The sequence below is a fragment of the Sorex fumeus genome, unplaced genomic scaffold (genome assembly GCF_029834395.1).
Source record: "Sorex fumeus unplaced genomic scaffold, SorFum_2.1 ptg000098l, whole genome shotgun sequence".
NCBI lineage: Eukaryota > Metazoa > Chordata > Mammalia > Eulipotyphla > Soricidae > Sorex > Sorex fumeus.
In genome coordinates this window covers 77,869,161-77,892,820 of record NW_026606155.1, presented here as the reverse complement: position 1 = coordinate 77,892,820, position 23,660 = coordinate 77,869,161, and the positions used below count along the sequence as shown (strand labels likewise).

At 39.0% G+C, this 23,660-nt stretch overlaps 1 protein-coding gene across 2 annotated transcripts in view; it reads right to left on the bottom strand.

Annotated features, from left to right (window-relative positions):
• FMN1 (formin 1) overlaps positions 1–23,660 on the bottom strand; it is a 443,955-nt gene that overhangs the window by 260,719 nt on the left and 159,576 nt on the right. For both annotated transcript variants that reach the window (XM_056133806.1, XM_056133807.1), the window contains one exon: positions 23,451–23,512. In XM_056133806.1, the coding sequence (XP_055989781.1) occupies positions 23,451–23,512 (62 nt within the window). The remainder of the gene's footprint in view (positions 1–23,450; positions 23,513–23,660) is intronic.

The following is a 23,660-nucleotide window of genomic DNA, read 5'->3' as shown; positions in this document are numbered from 1 at the left end:
CTTTTTTTTTTTTATGTAGGAGTAATACTATTTATTCAGCCACTGATTAGCTGATTGAATTGGGCATGAACTCTACCTTACTTTTTTTTTTCATAATCTTATTTATTTTTTCTTCTTCTTATATTTATTTAATCACTGTGGGAAAAGTTACAAAGCTTTCAGGTTTAAGTCCCAGTCATACAATGATCAAACACCTTTCCCTTCACCAGTACTTTTATCACCACCAAGAACTCCAATATGTCCACCCAACCCCTCCCAATGCCTGTGAGGCAGATGATTTCTACTTAAATCTTCTCTACATTGATTACATTCATTATTTCAACAAAAGATGCATCATTATTGTTTAGAATCCCCCCCCCCAACAATCAGAATTTCTGAAAGGGCATTGTGGAATACTTTGTTTTCTATAGCTGGTTATGAGAATCATATAATGTCGTGCAGTCGCCATAGCAGCCACATGATTTTGGATTTCTGCAAAAAGCCAGATAATTACGAGATTGGTTTCTGTGCGTCTGGTGTTATGGCTGTGCTGGAGAGCCACTCGTGGGGGGCAACTCATGACCTCGGTAGGGCGTGAAGGACGAGACGGTACCGCCCCCCTTCCCGTGAGACTGCAGTTGCCCCATCACTGCTGGCTCATACCTGGCTTTCCAATAGGCTCTGAGGCGGCGGCCATCTTGTAGGCGGTCTAGATGCATTTCTGCCAAAAGCTGCTGGGTTTCAAGACTTGTTTCTGAGTCTCTGGGATCATGACCATTAATTAACTTGATCGGGATCCAGAGAGGCAGTTTGTAAGCGGTGACTCAGAGTCTCTCTGGGATGGGGAGGAAAGGGCTGGTTCCACCCCCATCTGGTGAGGCCGCACATGTCTCGTCACTGCAGGCCCAAACCTGACTGTCCAGTGGCCTCTGGAGGATGGCGGCCACCAGGCCGCCAGGGGGAACAGGCCAAGGCACAAAACCTATTCCCACCTGGAGTGGCCCAGCACCACTAACCAACTGCAGGAAAAGGATGCATTTCTGCCAAAAGCCTTTGCGTTCTGAGATTCATTTCTGAGTCTCTGGGATCATGGCCATTAAGCAGTTCGATCAGGAACCAGAGAGGCCAGCCTCCAATTATATAGCTGAGCTGGAGGTGGTTTGTGGGTATGTCTCCCACATACCTAACTCTTGGCTGTTTACCTTCTTGGTAAACTTTGCCCCAAGTTTTTGGAGTCTGGCCAAAGGCACAGCAGCGATTTTGGGGTATCTGAAAGTCTGACGGTGCCATCAGGTTGCTGATGCACTCTCCTCACAGGAACAGACTGACCTGCTCGCGGCACTATACCCCCTTAAATCCAATTCTTATTAATTCTTTGAATCTTCAATTGCACAAGATGGAATAAAAGTGCTACAAATCATCACAAATTCAAGTGCATCCAATATGCTTTCATTTAAACTAATACCCATCACTCTCGCCATAGGACGTCTAATCATGAAATGTGATCAATGTGCTTCAAAGACAAACAATGGCATCCTCAAACTGTCAAGAATACCGTCAAAAACCCTCCTGAGTACACGGTTTTTCCTAAACAGCTCTTCTATACCTCTAAATTTGGGAACTACGAGAGAGAGAGAGAGAGAGAGAGAGAGAGAGAGAGAGAGAGAGAGAGAAATATTGCTCTTTTTTCTAAGGAAAACACTTTGGTTTTAAATCCAGTTAACAAAACAAAGATGACACCACCCAGTGGTTAATTTATGCTTCAGTTTAGTATTACTGTATTACTGTGAGGGCAGAATCAACCATTTGCCATTATTAAAGATTTATGTCCATCAGAACTGGGAGTGGAAGAAAGGACAGCACCTCTGCTTTCATGATTGCACTGAGTCCTACTAAGTGTAAGTCAGCTATAAAGAGCCTAAGGCAAGTTCCCAAATGTATCTGATCCTCTCCCCCTCCCCCCCTCCAGAAATCTATCTTCCTTAATTGAACAAACAGAAAATGCCCCCAGAGGCTACTATAGCCCCCATCCCCTCATGTCCCCAGAGATCTTTCCAGAGCCCTCTGGGGAAGGGGGGGGGGGGGGCGGCAGAGGCAGTATCACACACTTTGGAAACACTGGCCTAAGATATCAGAAGGAGCTGCCTCAAAAGCTCAGAAATGGTTTTATGTATGATGAGGAATACTTGCAAGGATTAACAATGTAGAAAGTCAGGCTGAAAACAGTCAAGAGTTAAATTAAAGGGCAGTGTGGTTGGGAAAGTGCAGAAAAATAGTTGGAAGAGAAAACTAAAGTTCTAAGTTTGAATTTGACTTTAGAAGGTCTTTCATCAAGAACTTCTAACTTAATCTGATTGACAATAGTGAGCCACTAACGGTATGTAAGAAAAAATAACAGTCTCTAAACAGCTTATAATACATATTGAATATACGAGAGAGATAAGGCCTAAATTGAAAAATGAGCAGCAGAGAGCCAAGGAACTAGTGCATGTAAAGACTTATTAGACTAAAATGAACATAATTAAGCCATGTACAACGTGTGGTTGTTTAAAAAGTATCTGAAGAGGTGTACTAAGGTAAGAGCACTGTAGTACTGTAGCACTGTCCTCCCGTTGTTCATGAATTTGCTCGAGCAGGCACCAGTAACGTCTGTGAGACTTGTTACTGTTGTTGGCATATTGAATATGCCATGGGGAATTTGCCAGGCTCTGCTGTGCGGGCAGGATACTCTTGGTGGCTTTCCGGGCTCTCAGAGAGGGACAGAGCAATCGAACCTGGTTGGCCAAGTGTAAGGCAAAGGTCCTACCCACTGTGCTATCACTGTAGTTCATATGTATTGCATTACATATACGCAAAATATTATACTCACTATGTTCTACAACTTAAAAAAAATTTAAAAAATTAAAAGTATCTGAAATTTCTGGTTAGAACATTTACAAGGTCAGTAGAACCCTAAAATACACTGGACAATTAAAAAAAAAAGGTTGTTACATTGTATTTTTTTATCATACATTGGGTGGGCAAAAAGATGGCACAGAAAGTTGAATTCTTTCATCCTTATAATGATTATCTGATGCTCTGGTTTTGGAAAATTTTTAAATGAATACATTGAAAGCATTTCCCAGTGTAGATTTTTCAGCAAAAACAGAACTTTCCTGGAGCTAAAACTTGGGAAACTATTTGAATCTCAATAAAGAGTTCTAAAAAGCCTAGACACAAACTTGCAGTGCAGTGACCAATGAAATCGAAGATAAAGTGTAGAGTGAGTCAAGGTCACTAAAGGCCACCTTGAGGAAGGTCACATTGGTGAGGGCTGTACAGATAGGGCTAAAGGGGTACAGGAACCGTGAAGTAGCATTTTCAGAGGAAGATGTCACTTGTAACTTGTCATCCTGTTATTCATCGATTTGCTCGAGAGGGTGCCAGTAACATCTCCATTCGCCCCTGTCGAGTGCTAGCGTAGCCCAATGGCATACTGGAAGCTCTTTTTTCGGGGTCAAGGGAATGAGGCCCATTATTGTTACTGTTTTGGGCATATCAAATATGCCACGGGTAGCTTTCTAGGCTCTGCCATATGGGCAGGATACTCTTGGTAGCTTGCCAAGCTCTCCAAGGAAATACTGTGTCGCCCTTTTCTGGGAGCTTTGTTTTATAGTCTCTGGACCTTGGCCATTGTTGAGATTACAGAGAAAGATGACAATAGTGAAAGGAGACAGTGAAAGTGTCTCAAAAGTCCAAGTAAAGGATTTCAACAATGACACTCCATCCAGAATCAAAACCAATGAAGACAAGGGGGTGAGAGGGCCACTAATAAGCAATGATAATTATATCTGGCCTTCTGACTCTTTCAGTAGAGTGGTATTGGGGCTGGAGAGAGAGCTCAAAGGGGTGTAGTATGCTCTCTATGCTGAAGATTTGACACCAAGCACTACATGATCCCCTAACACAGCCAGAAGTCAACCCCTGAGTGCAGAGAACCTGGAAGTACCCCCTGACCCCCAGCATCTCTTAGTGTGGCCTTAAAGCAAATAGTATAGTGGTAGCAGAGTGCAAGTGGTAAGAAAACCAGCTACATGTAATTAATTTCTGAGAACTTTGCCAGCCAGTGGAGGAATGAAAGCCTCAAGAAACACCATAGGTAGGGGGCTGGAGTGATAGCACAGCGGGTAGGGTGTTTGCCTTGCACGCAGTCGACCTGGGTTCAATTCCCAGTATCCATATGGTCCCCTGAGCACTGCCAGTAGTAATTCCTGAGTGCAGAGCCAGGAGTAACCCCTGTGCATTGCTGGGTGTGAGCCAAAAAGAAAAAAAAAGAAGGAAGAAAGAAATAACATGAGTAAATGAATGGATTTCAAAGGATAACTTAAGGAATATATTGTTAGAAATGGAAACAGGCACCTGCCCACAAAAGGGGGAAAATGAATGATAAAAAATATATTTATACACAAGAGGTGAAAGAGAATGACAGCTAAGAGATTGGGTGGAAAGTACTCGGTAGATTGGTTTCTTTTCCAAAGTACAGAAGCCAAAGTCAAAAACAAAGAAACAAAACCTGAGTATTCCAGAAAATCACTCCTTTGTTTTATTTGTACTTTTTTTTCCATTATTTTTTTCTCTGTATTAAAAAGCCATGATTTACAGAAATGAAGGCATGATATTGAAGCAGTCACCACTGAACTTTGTAATGTGACTATCAAGTTGACAGGTGGGGATGGACTGGGGGTTAGGATGGGAATTCCATCCTAACTGGGAACAATGGTGGAGGGGAAGCTGACACTGGTGGTGGGACTGGGGTTGAATTTTTGCATGCCTAAAATGCAACTATCAGTAACTTTTTAAATCATGTATCTTTAATAAAAATCTTTTATCTATATTTTTTAAAACATATTCTTGTCATAACAAAAAATACACTCTTCCCAGAGCTTGCCCAACCTTGGAATTCTTTATTTCGTCCTCTTTCGTATCTTCCTATCCATCTGTTCCTCTCTGCCTGCCTCTCACCATTACCTTTTGGGCTGGTTCTCCATATTCTCTACTCTCTGTACACTGGTTCTTTTCAGTAGATTGCAACTTTCAGAACATTAGCCTGTATAATTGAAACACTACTGGGTGGAGTTAGATCCCCATTTTAGAGGCTGCCCAAAGACACGCTTGTAGGAAGTGTCATGGCTATGACTGAAGACAAACATCTCCTCACACGGAAGCCTCCGTCCTCTCTCCCAGCAGAGCTTTCTCTAGATAGTTGTCAAGAAGCCGGCAAGAGACTCTGTTTCTGACTAAGCATGACAAAGTACCTGGCTTGCTGTCAGAGACCAAACTTTAAATGGCTGGAATAGCTTGATAGATTGTGTGAAAATTTTATGGCTCTTCCGTCAGACACCATGATTTATTATCACATAATACACAGTTAGAAGAACCAAAAGAAACCATCCCACAAGGGCAAACTCTGTTGGGGCAGCAGCCCTTTGACACTCTGAGGCCACAGGCCTTATATGGATCCAATAAGAAAGCCACTCCTACCAGTTCAAGAACCACCTCTTGATCTTGCAAAATGTTTTTGGACACCTAAAGGTTCTTTTATTACGGCGGCTGATTAAAATGAAAAGCTTAAATGACTAAAATGTTCTTTTTGATGAGTTTTTGCCATGAACTATGGACCTTGCCGTCCAGTGGGATTCAAGTCCTTTGATCCTGGGCACTCACTTAAATTCGGAGTCATAAAACAACATTGGATTTGATTTTACTAGTGTGGCTGATGTTGCCAGATTTGTATTGCAATCTTATTTTCTGCCCTCCTCGTTTTAGGGGCCTACCCAGCCATTGTTTCACAGCAAAAGGAAAGGAGTTTCCATTTGTTTTTGGCAATCAAACTTCAAGATTGAGCCATACTCCAGAATGTTGGGACTTCATACAATATTAGTACAAAGGTATTCATCAGCATTGGATTCAGCACTGTGATGTGTTATAAATATATTTTTTAAAAGCTTTCTGCATTAAAATAATCATTTTTGCTATCTTAGATAAGATTTTCACTACTCAAGATGATTAGATGATGTAGTTAAGAACTATAATACAAATGAATGCAAAGTAAGAAAAATATAGTAAAATGGATTCTTACCTTTTTAGCACAATTCATTGAAAATATATTCAAAATACAGAAAGATCCCAAAGGATCTTATTAATGAGTGGAAGACTAGATCTTAGTTTTCAAACTTGGAAGAAAAAAAACACTTGATATGTCTGGGAGAAGTAAGGAGAATGTTGAACAGGACATTTGCTTAACAAACAAACATGGAATAAATATAGTTTCCTAGTGGAACTCAATTCTTTCCTAGTATCATTATAATTTCTGTCCTGTTATCTTTAGAAATTTCTCAGTAAAAAATTTTTTCTTATTCCCAGAAAGTTAAACCTTTTATAGAAGGTCTATAATGGGAAAAAAAATACATAAAATTATATTTTAAAAAATCTATAGCATAAAGACCAAAGTAATCAATAGTGGATTATAATCATTCATTTTTATGGAGTAGATAAGTGTGGGTGCATAAAGATCAATGATATACTTAGACTGTTGACTAGACAAGGAAAAACTCATTTAAGCTCAAACAACTTTTAGGATTCAAAAATTATGGATAGCCTAAAGTTGGAAAAATTATATACTAAAACTATACTTATGTAACTTAGTTACATAAGGCACAAGAGTCATAAGGATCTTAGCAACTCTAATTGGGAAAAAAAATTATAGTAGAATTTAAAATAATTGCCATCACTATACCATGGGTCATATGTTATGACATTTTAAGCTGTCTCTCAACCCCTGCTTGAATGGGGATAGTTCATCCAGAGAAATATAATTCCAAGAAATATGAACATATGACTGTATTAGGAAAGTCACATGAAAACTGTTGCGGTAACAGTCAACCAGGTCAAAGATCAGCAATTATGGACGATTCAACTTATAAATTCCATTCAAATTTTAAAAAATAATTATTATGTCTCCTCAATTAATACCTCAAGTTATATACATTATATTTACCACAAATGGGGCATTGAGAAAATAAACAGAATTGTACTGTGTAGATCTAAAATAGCTCCCAACAACACCCAAATTGTCACCTATTACAGAGAAGAATAATTGTTCTAGTGGTATATACAAATACACAAACACACATACACACACACACACGCACACACACACACACACTATGATTAGAGAATGTAATACAGATACCAAGAAAGAGCTTTCTCATTTCACGCACAGAAAGGTTAGCACCTTCTTCCTTCCTATTCATTATTCAAGAAATAATGCATACTAAGTATATTCTAAGGAATTGTCTAGGTATCCAAGAATCAGTGTGCGTAAACATTTACAGATATTATAACAAAAACTGTTACAGTAAAAGCAAACATCAGTGTTTGTTCACACACATACACACACACACACACACACACACATCATTTTGGGGCCAGAGCAAAAGTACACTGGGTCGGGTACTCCTTTTGCACACAATTGACACAGGTCTGATCCCAGGCATCTCATAGGATTCCCCCAATCCCACCAGAAGCAGAGCCAGGAGTGAGACTTAGCTGAGCATTGCAGGGTGTGATTCAAACACAATCAAATCATGGTTTATTGTTTAATGTCAAAATCTTTCTCCATAGTCCTACTTCATTTCAAATCACTATCATACCCTATATGCAGAACTGCAGTACTTTCATTTATTTTGCAAAATATTGCAGTATTTTCATTCCTCTACCTATTCACTTGTTCACTACAAAGGCTGCCAGAAAAGTCATTTAAAAAGACAAGTTTGGAGCTGGAGCAATAGTACACTGGGTAGGACATTTTCCTTGCACACGGTCAACCCAGGTTTGATCCCCAGCATCCTATATGCCCCCATCCCCAGCACTGCCAGAAATAATTCCTGAGTGAAGAGCCAGGAGTAAGTCCTCAGCATAGCTGGGTATAACTCAAAAAGCAAAAAATAAATAAATAAATAAATAATAAAAACACAAGTTTATTCATGTCCCACAGAAGGTTCTCATTCTGTTGATGAAAACTGGAAACCTTAAAGACTAATAACAAAGTCCTTCCAGAGTCTAGCCTCCTACTTTCCTCCACTGCACTGTTTTCCAAATTGTAGCACATAATCTATTAGTAGAATAATGAAACAAGGTATGCTTTATTGCCAAGATTATGGTTATTATCACAATACATAATAAGAAATATGCTCTGTTTTATATAACTCATTCCTCATAAATATGCACCACAAGCTGGTAACCTGGAGTTTGATGAAAATGTGTTGCTATTGTGCGATGCAACTTAAAGCGTTTGAAAATTACAACTCTGAGCTTGATTTCCCAACCTTTATCGTTTTTGTTATTCATTTCATATCCTATGTGTTATCCTATCCATTGCACCCACTCACATATCTTTCTCTTTATAGAGCCTCAATCAAACCAAGCTCCACTGTCTTCATTTTTTAGGCCTTTGCTTAACCCCCCCCCAAAAAAAAACAAAAAACTACCCCTGACCTCCTCAAATCCAGGTTATATACATTACTATAGTAGAGCACATTTCATACTATAGATTTCTTTGCAGCACTTAAATTTGAGTCATTATTTTGTCAGTGTCTAATTGCACTAACTGGTCCCAGAAAGCAGGGACCATGTCTCTTCCATAACCTCCAGCATCTAACATATTGCCTGATACCTAACAATAACTTTAATGCAATTAATAAACTTCTATTTTCCTTTCAAGTACTCTATTCTTAGATAAAACACAAATAATTGACTTTGTAAGACACTGGTTATACGAGAGTGCTTGCCTTTTGTCAATAAGGAATGTGCACATACATGAATGTATATATTTGTATCCAAATCTAAATGGGCTGGAGCGATAGCACAGCGGTAGGGCATTTGCCTTGCACGCAGCCAACATGGCCGACCCGAGTTCGATTCCTCCACCCCTCTCGGAGAGCCCGGCAAGCTACTGAGAGTATCTCGCCCGCACGGCAGAGCCTGGCAAGCTCCCCGTGACGTATTCGATATGCCAAACACAGTAACAACAAAGTCTCCAATGGAGACGTTACTGGGCCCGCTCGAGCAAATCGATGATCAACGGGAGAGCCTTTACCTTTTTACCTATCTAAATATGTAGAACCACAAACTATACACTGTTTCTGTAAACATGTTTACTATTATGCCTGAGAGTATAACCTATAAATGCATACCTATTAGTATATACCTATATACTATTCTGAAAATAAATTATAAGCAATTTTCACACTTTTTATGTGTAAAAATTTGTTTACAATTTTTTTACATGTTTCAAGCAAAGCACTGAATTAAATAAAATACTGCTTCAATCATTTAAAGCACTTAGAGCTTATTAAAAGAAAAGGGGTCAAGCTGACCCCCAGTGGTGAGAATGAGGAATTACTTCTGAAACAACTAAATACCCAGACCACACAAATAAGTATGCAATATAACTTAATGTACTTTAAATGACGTGTACTGTAACTGTAGAAAATAGGGGTAATTTCACATTATGTATTAGAATCAAATAATCAGAAATGTATTACAGAGACACCTCCATCCCCATCCAGAAATAATAAAAGAGTTAAGAGCTCTTTAAGCATTTGTGTATAAACTCACTTATTCCTGGCCAGCCACAGAAATAGCTCTTTGAAGTGAATCAAGAAAGGTAAAAGGTAAAAGGTAAAGGCCCTCCCGTTGTTCGTCGATTTGCTCGAGCGGGCCCAGTAACGTCTCCATTGGAGACTTTGTTGTTACTGTGTCTGGCATATCGACTACTCTCGGTAGCTTGCCGGGCTCTCCGAGAGGGGCGGAGGAATTGAACTCGGGTCGGCCATGTTGGCCGCTTGTAAGGCAAACGCCCTACCCGCTGTGCTAATCGATTCGATTCGATTCGAGCAAATCGAATCAAGAAAATACAATGAAAATGGGTAATGGTATACAATGGTATATAAGTAAACCACTGGAACAGATAAGAATCCAACAGAAACAAACCCATAGATTCTGACTGAGGAACTATGGGGATGGTGGGGAATAGGTCAAAAAGGTTCAATGAATTGTGGTGGAAGAATATTAAATTTTGGTAAAAGATGTGGTGTGGTAACATTGAACATCAAGCATATAAACATTTACATTCCTGTAAACCAATGTTAATGCAATTAAAAATAAAAGGCATAAGGTTGGAGAGATAATACAGCAGGGAAGGTGCTTGCCTTGCACATGGCTGACCCAGGTTCGAGTCCCTGCACCCTAAAGGGTCCCCTGAGTCTGCAGGAGTTATCCCTGAGACCAGAGACAGGAGTAAGCCCTGACTACTATCGGGTATGGTCCCAAAACAAAAATAAAAGCCCTGACACCTGGGGGTGGGGGGAAGGGCGGTGAAGATGAAGATAAAGATGTGGAAATGAAACCAAAGTCCCAGGTGATGTAGAACAGGTTAAGGATGGTCAAACGTCCCAGCAAACTACCAGATGCTAAAACAAAGGCAAGGCACAGGGCAGAAGTTAACCCTGCCAACATCCTGATCTCACACTTCAGGCATGCAGAGGCCTGGAGCAATTTGAGGCAAAAAAAAAAAATCTGTTTCATCAGAAAACAATATTTCACATGTTCTGAAAGAAATTGTGAGCTATCCAATAAAAAAATTCTCATTGGGAGTAGAACTGGAGTTAAGGAAAATTCACCCAGGAATATTATCATGAAATGACAGTACATCTAAGAAAACGAGACTTTCAAGCTTATGTCACTATCACTGTCACTGTCCTTCCATTATTCATCGATTTGCTCGAGTGGGCACCAGTAATGTCTCACAACAAATTGTAAGACTTATTGTTACTGTTTTTGGCATATCAAATACGTCACAGGGAGATTGCCAGGCTTTGCCATGTGGGAGAGACATTCTCGGTAGCTTGCCAGGCTCTCTGAGAGGGGCGGAGGAATCGAACCCAGGTTGGCCGCGTGCAAGGCAAATGCCCTACCTGCTGTGCTATCGCTCAAGCTTATGAGAAAATTAAAATTAAAGTAAATTAAAAATAAAAGTCTTTTTAAAAGGTAACCTTTGATTTATGCCAATCATTTAGAAAATCTGAGAACTTTGATTCATGATGGTGGCATGGTTGGAACCTGAACTCACCGCCTCCCATGAATATGTTGCATCGATAGTAATCGATATGGAACAACCTGCTCTGAGTAAATCTCAAAGATCAGTGGACTGGCTCCTGCATAGAAGGCATGTGAGAGGAAACCACACAGAAGTGGGCAGGATCGGGATGGGAGATGTGTGCCAAAAGTAGATAAAGGACCAAACATGATGACCTCTCATTATCTGTATTGCAAACCATGAGGCCCCAAAGTAGAGAGAGAGCAAGAAGGAAATTGTCTGCCATAGAGGTAAGGGGCTGGGGTGGCAGGAGGGATACTAGGAACACTGGTGGTAGAGCACTGGGTGGAGGGATGAGTGTTTAATCGTTGTATGACTGAAACTCAATCATGAAACCTTTGTAACTGTAACTCACAGTGATTCAATAAAAATAATTATAATAATAAAAGAAGTGGACAGGAGAGGCTGAGACATAAATTTATGAATGATAAAACTCACCCCAACATGATGACACTACAGTCAGGAATAAACTAAAAACCTAATGCTTTCCCTCAAGAGCAAAGGACTTATACCCACATTGTGAAAGCCCAGCTTCTAAGACTTGCACCTATAAGAACTGTCACCAATACACCTAGCTTGGAAAACCAATGAGGTGCTTCATGACTATGAGACCCAGGGAGCCATAAGGAATTTGAAAAGTTCCTAAAGGGTCCCACACACTCACTTACTTTAAGGTCCAGCACCATAGCAAGTCTGAAACACAACCAGACTTTTTGTCAAAGAGGCTCACCTGATCATTTGACAACACAAAGGAAGACAACAGGTCCTTGAGGGAGCTTTCTAGGGCCAGAGACTGACAGTAGACACTGACAATCTTCACACATTCCCTCTGTCAGACACCATCTTCCTTTATTGTCTTCTTTGGAAGAAAGAAAAGAAACCACTTTGCATCTAACTCATCCAGTTACGTGAGTATCATCTTTGAGGTCTCCGTTCGCCCAACTACAGGCAACCAGATTCTGCCACAAGAAAGCATCGCCATGTGTCTGGTGACTTGATTTTCAAGGTTTCCAACCTGGAGACACCCTCTTTGATTGCCAATCTCTAAAGGCCAGGAGGACTTGTATTTCTAGGTCCCGTGGGACAGTAACAATTGGAGAGTCAGTCCTTGGCATATTATCACTTCCTGAGCACAGCACAGTGCTGAAATGTAATACTGAAACATATTCCACAGTCTTTCAGAGAAGAAAGACCTGATTGCTCATATGTGGGCTTTGGCGTGAGACATAGGCTTCCAGTTCAGCAAGCAGCAAGGAGCCTACCGAGGTATTCGCAGGAAAGGGAGTCCAGTGGATACTACCTTATAACTCTCCCTCTTACTCACCGGTGTCCTTTAGAACGAAGCTGTATTCTTGTTGAATGCCCTGTTTGCTGAAGATTCTGCCAGAAACAACTCTATAATTGTCTAGTTCTTGTGGCCAGGGGGCTTACACCCTTTTTTTGTTTTTTTTGTTTGCTTTACCCTGGAGCTTCAGTCTAGGATGCAAATCTGGATCTGGCCCACATCTTGAAGTCTATGGGTTCTTACAGATGCAGGCCAGAGATGTAGGCTACAAAAATTCATGTTAATTCTCTGAGTCTTAGTTGATTATGTAGACCAAACAATAAAGTGCTTGACACAAAGTTGGTACTTACTGCTTAATAATTATGATTACAACCAATGCCATTCAAGTTTCAGAAAGCAAAAGGTACTCATTATTTTAAGTTCTAAAATAATCATAATCAACATTCCTTTCTGTCCTGTCTTTTATTTTATTGATTAAACATAAATGAAAGGAGGAGAGGTGATACTTCAGTTTTTCGATTACTGGTTAATCTTTTACTAACTTTTCCAATACTGCTGTCCTTTCTATTACATTAAAAAACACTTTCAGGGAAGAAATGGAGGAAGAAAAAGGATAGGAAATGCAAAAGTACACAAAGGACTAACTGCTCAAGAACTTCTGCTTTGTGCTCATGAGTTCATGAGAAAAAAAAAAGAACATTCTTTGGTTTTCTTATGGTCTAAACAGAGTCACCAACTTGGATATCTAGGGCGAGGTGATCAATATCAATAAGAAGCCAGATATAAAAATCATGGGTAATGTATGTATTATGGAAAAATAGGCCATTGATACTAATTTAAATATTTTCTAAGATAACTTTTTAGAAGGATTGTGCTTCTCAAATACAATTTGGGGGATTATATTTGATAATTTCACAAATTTTGAAAGTCTGAGAAGCTCCCAAATTTTATGTCCAAAGTCACATCACACAATACTGTGAGCTATGAAATAATCTATTAATGTCCAGCACAGCAGTAGGGCATTTGCCTTGCACGCAGCCAACATGGCCGACCCGAGTTTGATTCCTCCGCCCCTCTCGGAGAGCCCGGCAAGCTACCGAGAGTATCTCGCCAGCACGGCAGAGCCTGGCAAGCTCCCCGTTACGTATTCAATATGCCAAACACAGTAACAAGAAGTCTCACGATGGAGACGTTACTGGGCCCGCTTGAGCAAATTGATGAACAACGGGAGGACCGTGACCGTGATAATGTCCAAACAGATCAATTAGCAACTACTTATCATCTTTCAGCTAGTTGCCTAGTACGATTACAATAATGCAAGAGTCAGGGAACCTCAGTCTTAAACTGAGCTGAGGCAGACAGGGGGGTTGAGAAATCCAGAAACAGACTTTTAGAACTGGAAGAAAACTTACACTGCCTTGCTCAGTAATTTACTTCGTAGATTCACCTTATTCACCTTTTTGTGCAGGTTTATACAAAAGTCATAAAACGCTGAAAGAGACAGTACATGTTGGAGAGAAGAAAACATATATGACATCGTTCCCATTAACTCTCTTCTCTCATTCTATTTCAGGAAGCCAAAACAGCAGAGCACAACATTCAAAAAGTCACCCATTCCAATATCAGCTTGTTATCTACAGTCAAAAATTACTCAAAAAGAAACCTCTTCTGGCTCACACCAATGACTCACATTCAGAGTTTTAAGGCTCAGGAGGGATGACTAGAACTGTTTGATAACACGTGAAGGAGGTCTGTGAAACCAGGGTTGATCTCTATGGTACATATGAGTAAGGCACATATTCATTTTGTACCAACTTCCTCTACCACTGAGCACAACCTGATCTAATATCTGAATTATGAGAGGGCACGAAGCCTTCTGAAGACTGAGGAAAGGGATTTCTGGACTGCTAACTCAGCTATGGAATTTCTTTGTGTTTTTCATCAAAATTTGACTCCAAATTTATCTATAGACTTTGAGATAGACAGTGCCATTCTCAAGGACAGTAAGCAAATTTATAAGCTCATAACATATTATTTATCTATGATTAAATTATTTCTCAACGTTGAAATTTTTCCTAAAAAAGAAAGTATCCAAAAAGGTATCTTAATAATTAATTATACTAATATCAATAGATAGGGGCAATATCACAGAGTATAATGAAAATATCCTATTTCATCCCTTTGAGCACTATTTACTGGCTACAAATAACCCCCTTTTCCGTATAGTATTCCCTAGGAACTAATAGATTTAAGAGTATTGTGTTGATAAGAAAGAACCTAGTGGAAAAAGCTAAGGATTTATTTATCTTTACAAACTAAGTTATATTGGCTCAACTGTAGTTTATACTTAGTTTTGTTTCAAAACTAATGTATAAACTGTAGGAAGTGGACCAGTAGGATAAATTGGAGAAAAAAAATAAACCTAAAGAAGTCTACAAGTTTCTCCTATTGGAGGCCAACATACCATCTGATGCTCTTGGGAACAACAAGGCACAACATAAGTTAATTACCAATTTGGCATCCATTCCTGAATCATTTCACAACATGAGTTATCATATAAGAAATGTGACTGCATTGCACAATGAACAGGGGCCTGCCAGAGGCCATGGCTTAGTCAAATTTCCCTTTAGTTAAGGGTTATATTTGTGAAAAGAGTATGAATGAAGAAGATTCCCATAAAAGAAGTGTCAGTGTAGCCTAATTTTTTTTCTTCTATCCCACAACCAAAGAAACAAACTCATATGTCATTTCCAAAGCACCTACTTCCAAACTGTTTACAGTGCTGGTCAAAGCAATTACCCAGATTTCCTCAAAAAACAAAGAAAGGGCATGCAATTGTTCAAAACAGAGGAAGTAGAGAGTCAAAGAAGTCCTACCTATCTCACACTCATGGCTTTTCTTCTCTCATAGAGAAGAACCAGGCAACTATAGGAAATTTAATTTACCATTCTAAGAGCTGCATCCCTTCCCTGAATTAGGAATTGGAAAAAAGCACCAGAAACAAAATTGTTCCGTTCCGAGTAATACAGAAAACCTGAACACAGTGTTCCACAGAGGTAAAGAGAACAGAGGAGAGACCCTATAAGTAAAAAAATCAAATGCAAAAAAGACACATAACTAACAGGGGTTCACAGACAGGTTGACTCTTTCCATGAATGTACAATGTGGTAATTAACTGTACTGCCCCTCCCCCTATTTGTGGTGCTGAGGTCCATACTTAGGGCCTCACACATACAAGACATCTCTGGCCCAAACTTCTATTAATTTCCTTATTTATTTATTTAAGTGAGTGAGTTGAAGCCAATTAAAAATTCAAAGGTACAATTAGAGATTATATAGCCTGGTCATTCATTTTAGAAAAAAAGAACCTAAAGCACTGCTTAAAGTTCATAATGCTTACTGAACCAAACTTAAAGCTAGAACACAAATCTTTGGATTCTAAGTCCAAAGCCCTTTCTACTACAACTGCATGGGTTAATGAGGAGTGCCATATGTTTCAAAGTTAGAACAATCTGAGTGTGAATTCAAATTAACAGTTCCCCACTTAATAATCTAAGACTTTATATAGATTAATCTCTGAAAAAAACCCATGTTTATTATCTAGAAAAATTAGTGCTTTGTTATATTACTTATACAGCTATATTTATTTCAAGAAATAATAATGCTAAAAGCCTTCAGCTGAAGAATAGTACAGCAGCCAACTGGGATTCAATCACCAACATCCCATATGGTCTCCTGAGCACCTGAGTTCAAAGCAAAAAGAAACCCCTGAGCATCACTGGGTGTGGCCCAAAACTGAAAGAAAAAAATGCTAAAAGTCTAGATAAGAGGATGGCACACAGTAGGAATTTGTTTAAAAAGAGAGGTACTATTTTTTTTATGCCTTTTGGAGGTCACACTTGGCGAGATGCTCTGGGGTTACTCCTGGCTCTACACTTCTGGTAATACTTGGAGGACCATATGGGGTGCTAGGGATCGAACCTGGGTTAGCCATGTGCAAGGCAAATGCCATGTACCTGTACTATCACCTGCTGTGCTATCACTCCAGCACTTTTTTAATCATAGGTAATTACATAACAAATATTTGTACATGATGTGTATGCCAAACATTTTGCTAGGTGCTTTTAAAAAAATAGAAAAAAATATCACTCTTTTCAAGGTACCTATATCTGGCAGATTAATAAACAGGAATTTAGTAAATAAGAAGGGTAACAAAATCAAGAATTTAAAAGTGAATTATTATTAGGATAAAATGTTATGAACCAACATAGTGCACTATATCAAAAAATAGACAACTTTTGAACTTTTGGATGGGCGAGAAAATTATGAGGGAAACAATAATAACTCATGTCTATACTTAGTTCTTGTATAAAGTTCTATAAAAAGAATAAAAAATTTCTCTACTTCATTTTAAAAACATTATTTCTAAATTACTTCTAAATAATGTTTCTACTTGTTTAAGGAAACAATAATTATAACTCATCTCCATATTTAGTTCTAGTATAAAATTCTAACAAAGGAACCAGGAACTTCTCAAATTCATGCTGCAATGGAAAACTTTTTGTAAAGGAGCATATCACAGGCTCACTCTTCAGTGGAATGAGATTCTCAAAAACTTAGTTTAGACCACTCAGATATAGAAACCAGAGGCTGAGGAACAGTTGGTCTGCCTGTGGAAAAGTCTCTTTCAAAGAATTGATCAAAAATTCTATCCTATATTCAAATTTCTTAATTATAAGATTTGCATATGAAAGAATGAATAAGAAGTAATATTAATTGAACATATGCTTGCAATTGTCAAAATCAGGTGTAATTGTATTGAATCATTCTAGAAAGAATGTAGGTATCATCATGATTGTTATTGTACAGAAGCTGAAACTAAACCAAATGAGTTCTAGAAAGGTTGATCAATTTACCAACATAACAGTGATAAAAGTTTAACAAGTAGTGACTCAAAAATCTGAGTTCTTTCACATTCTTATTATATATGCATACACACACACACACACACACACACACACACAGGATGCAGTGATAGCACAGCGTGGCTATGCTATCACTGCACGTGGCTAGCCCGGCCGACCCGAATTCGATTTCTCTGCCCCTTTCAGAGAGCCTGGCAAGCTACCAAGAGTATCTCTTTCCCTGTACGGCACTGACCCAAGTTTGATTCCTCTGCCCCTTTCGGAGAGCCTGACAAGCTACCGAGAGTATCTCTTTAACCTGCACGGCAAAGACTGGCAAGTTACCCATGACGTATTCGATATGCCAAACACAGTAACAAGTCTCTTCACAATGGAGACATTACTGGGCCCGCTGGAGCAAACTGCCTGGTCGAGCAAATCGATGAATAACGTAAGGACAGTGCTACAGTGCTATACACACACACACACACACACACACACACACACACACACGTATAATATATCACAAATCTCTGACTGCAATAAGCAAAGGTCATCTTTATGGTGAAACATTTTGTACTATAGCTGTGACAGCGATTTTCAAACTTGCCTTTCAGGCAGTCTCAAAGAACTGACTGTACAAGGGAGTTTTATCACAAGTTTTAAAGAGACCAGTTTGAACTACATTTCTACACAATTGTGATAAACTTGTATAATAACTACCACAGGCAAAATTTTCTCAAATAAGCAAAAACCTATAAAAGTAAAGTGCTGCTGTTGTCAAAAAAAAGAGAAAAAAAAAACAGGAGTCATTAACAGAATTTTCCCAAAATGAAAATGAAAAAAAAAATCAAACAATGCTATGTTTGGCGACTTATGGGGATCATAAATCTCCAATGTATTGTGGTGACATTATAAATAACACAACAGTAAAGTCATGAAAAATATCTGAACAGTCACACTGGGGATTTGACTAGAAATGTTAAGTGAGTGCTTTGAATTGTGCGTAAGGTATATATACGGTACTAAGATTCAATCCGCTCAAGTCATCAGCACATCTTTGCTTTTAAAATCTAAACTATACCTTACATACTAAACTTGTAAATGCAAGCTGACATACTTTCAAAGGTCAGCCCCAGAACCAAGTCCTGGACCTTTCTTTAAAGAAGCACCAACAAATATTGAAAGTACACATAAAACTGGAAACCTAATTCTTCCACTTACAAATTTGGAACTCTGGCTAAAAAAAAGCCAATCTATAGTCAAATTATTTTAAATAGTAATGTTTTCATTTTGCTCGTTGGGGAAATAAATGACTACAAATCTACAGAACAAACAGAGTGGAAGACGGAACTGAAAGATTATATGCTTAAGGAATAATGTGAAGTTTTCAACTTTTCAAAATAAAAATGTGACACCAGGGTCAGAGTGACAACCCAGTAGGTAGGAAATCTGCCTTGCATGCAGTCAACCACGTTCAATTCTTAGCACCCTATATGGTACCCCAAACCTGCCAGGAGAGATCCCTGAGCAGAGAGCCAGGAGTAAGTCTTTGCACTGCTGGGTCTGGCCCAAAAGCAAAACAAAAAATGTTGTGTCAATTCTGCATGTTAAGTAGGTTGAAGTTCTGGAACATGTATGACTACTCTGTGATTTATAAATGGAAAAAGAAAATCTAATTTGCAATAAAGTCAAATGTAAAGAAATGAACATCAAAGTAAAACTATAATTACTTACAGATATGACTACATATATGTCTATATAAAGCCAAAATATTGCATTTGAAAGTATTATAAACAATGTGTAGCAAAGTGACTGACTAAATGTCAATTTAAAAAATATGTTGTATTTCTATAAGTTAATAATAAGAAGAAATAACGAAAAAAGCTATGCTACTTGCAACTGCACTCAAAGGAATTAAAAACCAAGAAATGAATTAACGAAGAAGGTTAAGAAATATATACAATGAGAACTGCAAGATACTAAAAAAGACACAGAGTAAGACACAGAAAAGCAATTAATACAGTAAAATCTCCATCTCACCAAGAATAACATACAAATTTAATGCAATCCCAAATAAAATTTCAATAACACTTTTCAAGGAAACAGAAAAATCCAAGGACCTTGAAATAAAAGACTGAATAGCTCTGGCAATCCTGAGGAGAAAAACTAAGCATTATGTTACCTGATTTCAGACTATGCTACAAAAAAAAAAAAAATAGCACTCAAAGTTATATGTGGTACTGCAATAAAACAGGCAAACAGATCAATAAAATTGAAAGAAAAGGTCAGAAATAAATCCACACATTTATCAATATTTAAACTTATGACAAAGGATGTAAAATTACACAATGGAGGAAATAGAAACAAATAGGCATGGGATAACTAGATAACAAATTTTAAAATAATAAAACTATTCTCTAACCCCATATAGCACTGTAGCACTGTCCTCCCTTTGTTCATCAATTTGCTCAAGCGGGCACCAGTAACGTCTCCATTGTGAGACTTGTTACTGTTTTTGGCATATAGAATATGGCACGGGGAGCTTGCCAGGCTCTGCCGTGCAGGCTGGATACTCTCAGAAGCTTGCCAGGCTCTCCGAGAGGGACGGAGGAATTGAACCCAGGTAGGCCGTATACAAGGCAAACGCCCTACCTGCTGTGCTACTGCTCCAGTCCCTAACTCCATATACAAAAACTATAGTTGATTAAAGACCTAGATATAAATCCTAAAACCATAAAGCACACAGAAAATAACATAGGTGAAACATTATCATGCGGGATGTTTGACCCCAGCAGCAAGGAAATTCAAGTGAAGACAAACAATTGTGACTACATTAAATTGAAAAGCTACTGTATAGAAGAAAATAATAGGGACCAGAGCGATAGTACAGCAGGTAGGGCATTTGGCATTTGCCTTGCACACGGCCGACCCGGGTTCGATCCCCGGCATCCCATATGGTCCCCCAAGCACCGTCAGGAGTAATTCCTGAGTGCATGAGCCAGGAGTTACCTCTGAGCATCACTGGGTGTGATCCAAAAAAGCCAAAAAAAAAAAAGAATATATGTAGAATGAATACAAAGCCTACTAAATGGAATGAGAGTTCCATACCATACGTCTCATAAGGTGTTAATATCCAATGTCTAAATAGAACTCACATAACACATAAACCCAATCCATAAATGGGTAAAAGATTTGAATGAATATTTCTCCAAAGACAGACAAAGACAAAGACATAGATGGTCAACAGGCACATGAAATAACATCATTGATGATCAGGGAGATGCTAATTAAGACAATATGAGATATCACCTTACATATGGATGACAAAAAGACCTCTTCTGCCTGTTGGGAGTAATGTAAATTGGTGGGCTGGGAAATCATACAGACCTGTTGGCCCACCTTGGTTTGAAGCCCTGCACAAAATTATTTCCCAATATTTCTGGGCATAACCCTGGAGGTCCCTGCCAAGTAGTGCTGGGTATGACCCTGAGTGTCCCCCAGCGCTACGGAGGTGGTCCCCAGTACTGCAAGTTTCCAGTAGCACCACATTCTCCAGCCTCTGCACTGAATCACCCAATTGGTTGGCCAAGAATCACCAGGAGTAAGAATGGAGAGATAATTCATTTGCTTACCAGGCACTGATCCTAGTTTGATCCCTCATACCACATATGGCTCCCTGAGCACTACCTGGAATGTCCTTGAAGTACAGAGTCAGGAGTCAAACTAAGTACAACTAGGTTTGGGGAAATTTTCACACATCCACACACAATGAATTTGGTTCAGGAATTCCACATACTATTCCATCTTTAAAATGCCACATTTGGGGCTGGAGCATAGGGGGTAAGACATATGTCTTGCACACGACTGACCCGGGTTTTGTTTCCAACTTCCAGGATGCCCCTGAGTCTACTAGGTGTGATCCCTGAGCATATGGCCAGGAGTAAGGCCTCTGCCTGTCTCTATGGCAGGCACTTTCAGTATCAAGACTGCAAACCACAATTCCCAAAAGGAGAGAGAGAGAGAGAGAGACAGAGAGAGAGACAGAGAGACAGAGAGAGAGACAGAGAGAGAGACAGAGAGAGAGACAGAGAGAGAGACAGACAGAGAGAGACAGAGACAGAGAGAGAGACAGAGAGTAGAAAAATATTTTTAGCTGACTACTAATAGTAAAAAAGGAGTGAATAAGTCTTTGGAGATCTTTAAGTTAAAAGCTTAAAATATGAGAAATACTGTTGCATCGTTGTTGTTAAGTGCTAAGGAACATGTGCTTTGCTAATATACTATTTACCCAATACCAAAGAACATTCTTTAATCTTTACTGCCAGTCACAACTTGATGTAACTTGTATTTAATATGATGATAATTCCAGTATTCTGTCCCATCTTCAATTTTTTTTTCCTTTTTTGGGTCACACCTGGTGGTGCACAGGGGTTACTCCTGGCTCTGCACTCAGGAATTACCCCTGGCGGTACTCAGGGGACCATATGGAATGCTGGGAATTGAACCTGGGTCTACCGTGTGCAAGGCAAATGCCCTACCCGTTGTATTATTGCTTCAGCCCCCGATCTTCAATTCTTACTTTGAGAATTAAGATTGTAAGACTCTCATGGGGTTAACATGAAATAGTACTTGTAATATGTCCAGGATAAAATAAGCAGTGAAAAATTGTAGGTGCCTGCTATGATGGTAAAATCAGTAAGTGGACAAAGCCATCACAGTCTATGACTTGGAGAAAGTTAGAATTAACACTGAAGACTGAGCTGTCACATGAAACTTCTGCTCAAGAATCATTTTTGCATTTACCCACTTCTGCAATCTCTTTCTTACATTAATCCCAGAGAGAGCTGAGAATCTTGTCTGCAGCAGAACAAAGTAAAAGAGAGGTCTCTGAAGAACATTTTGCAACAAAAGAGATAAGGGCTTTCAACTCTTTTCCCACTAGGAGCTAAAGGTACTTTTCCTTGTGTTTGTGTCAAATGGCTTCATTTCTTTTTGAATGACCAAGATGTAAGAAGGCTTAAATTTGTATGTATATATGTATGGGTACCTCTTATTGTACATTAATACATTAATTAATACACGACCTCTTATTGTCTAGTTCTCGCTCTCAGAGAACCTAGCAGGCTACTGACTGACAGTATCCTGCCCACATGGTAGAGCCTGGCAAGCTCCCAGTGGTGTATTCAATATGCCAAAACCCTGTAACAATGATGGGTCTCATTCCCCTGACCCTGAAAGAGCCTCCAATGTGGCACTTGCTAAAATCTCAGGGCTAGGACGAATGGAGATATTACTGGTGCCAGCTAAGCAAATCAATGAGCAACGGGATGACAGTGATACAGTGACAGTGATGTGTATGTGTACACAACACACACACATGCACACACGTATATATATTTTATTTAATCTTTTCATCACTTACAATGATTTTATATATTCCAAAATAAGATATTCTATGCAGAGGAAACAAAAATTTAAGTACTCCTTACAACCAATAAAAATTCTAAAAGCCTTTCCTGCTGATTTGTTATTCATTATTATGGCTACTGAGGAATAAGAACAACATTAGCAATCAAATAATTTTATCAACCAAATGCACTTTATGTTGTATACAATGCATATATATGTGTATAAATGAATGTGTGTATATCTACATATGCATGTATATATTCATGTGTGTATATATATGTGTGTGTGTGTGTGTACAGACACATATGTACCCACAAAAATTGAATACTATTTAAATGGACCTAGGGGCCAGAGAGACAGTACAGCAGGAGGGGACTTGCCTTACATGTAATCATCCCAGGTATTGTTCTTAGATCCCATATGGTCCCCAGAAACTGCCAGGAATCATTCTTGAGCAGAGAATAAGGAGTAACCCATATCACTGGGGTGCTCCAAAACCAACCAAACAAAAAATGAAGTCTAAGACATTCATTCCCTGAATAATGACAGTGACACTGCAGCTACTCTCTGGGTAAAGATACCAGCAAAGAAGGAATGTTTTATTGACTTTGGTGTGAGAGAAAATTAAATATCAAGTTCAAATAACTAGTTCAGTAGAATCAAAGAGAAATACCTGCAGGCTTTCAATGTCTTCTTTGTGTTTCCTCTTCAAGTGTAAAATGGCAGCTTGATATTCTGTAAAAATAAAAAAGCCAATTACCAAAAAATGCACAAAATTATGCATAAAAGTCAAGGGCCCTCCCCTACAAGGAAACTGAGTAAGTGCCTGGTGGATCTTAACCTGTCAAGAGCGGTTGAAAATTGGGAAAAGATACAGCAAAGT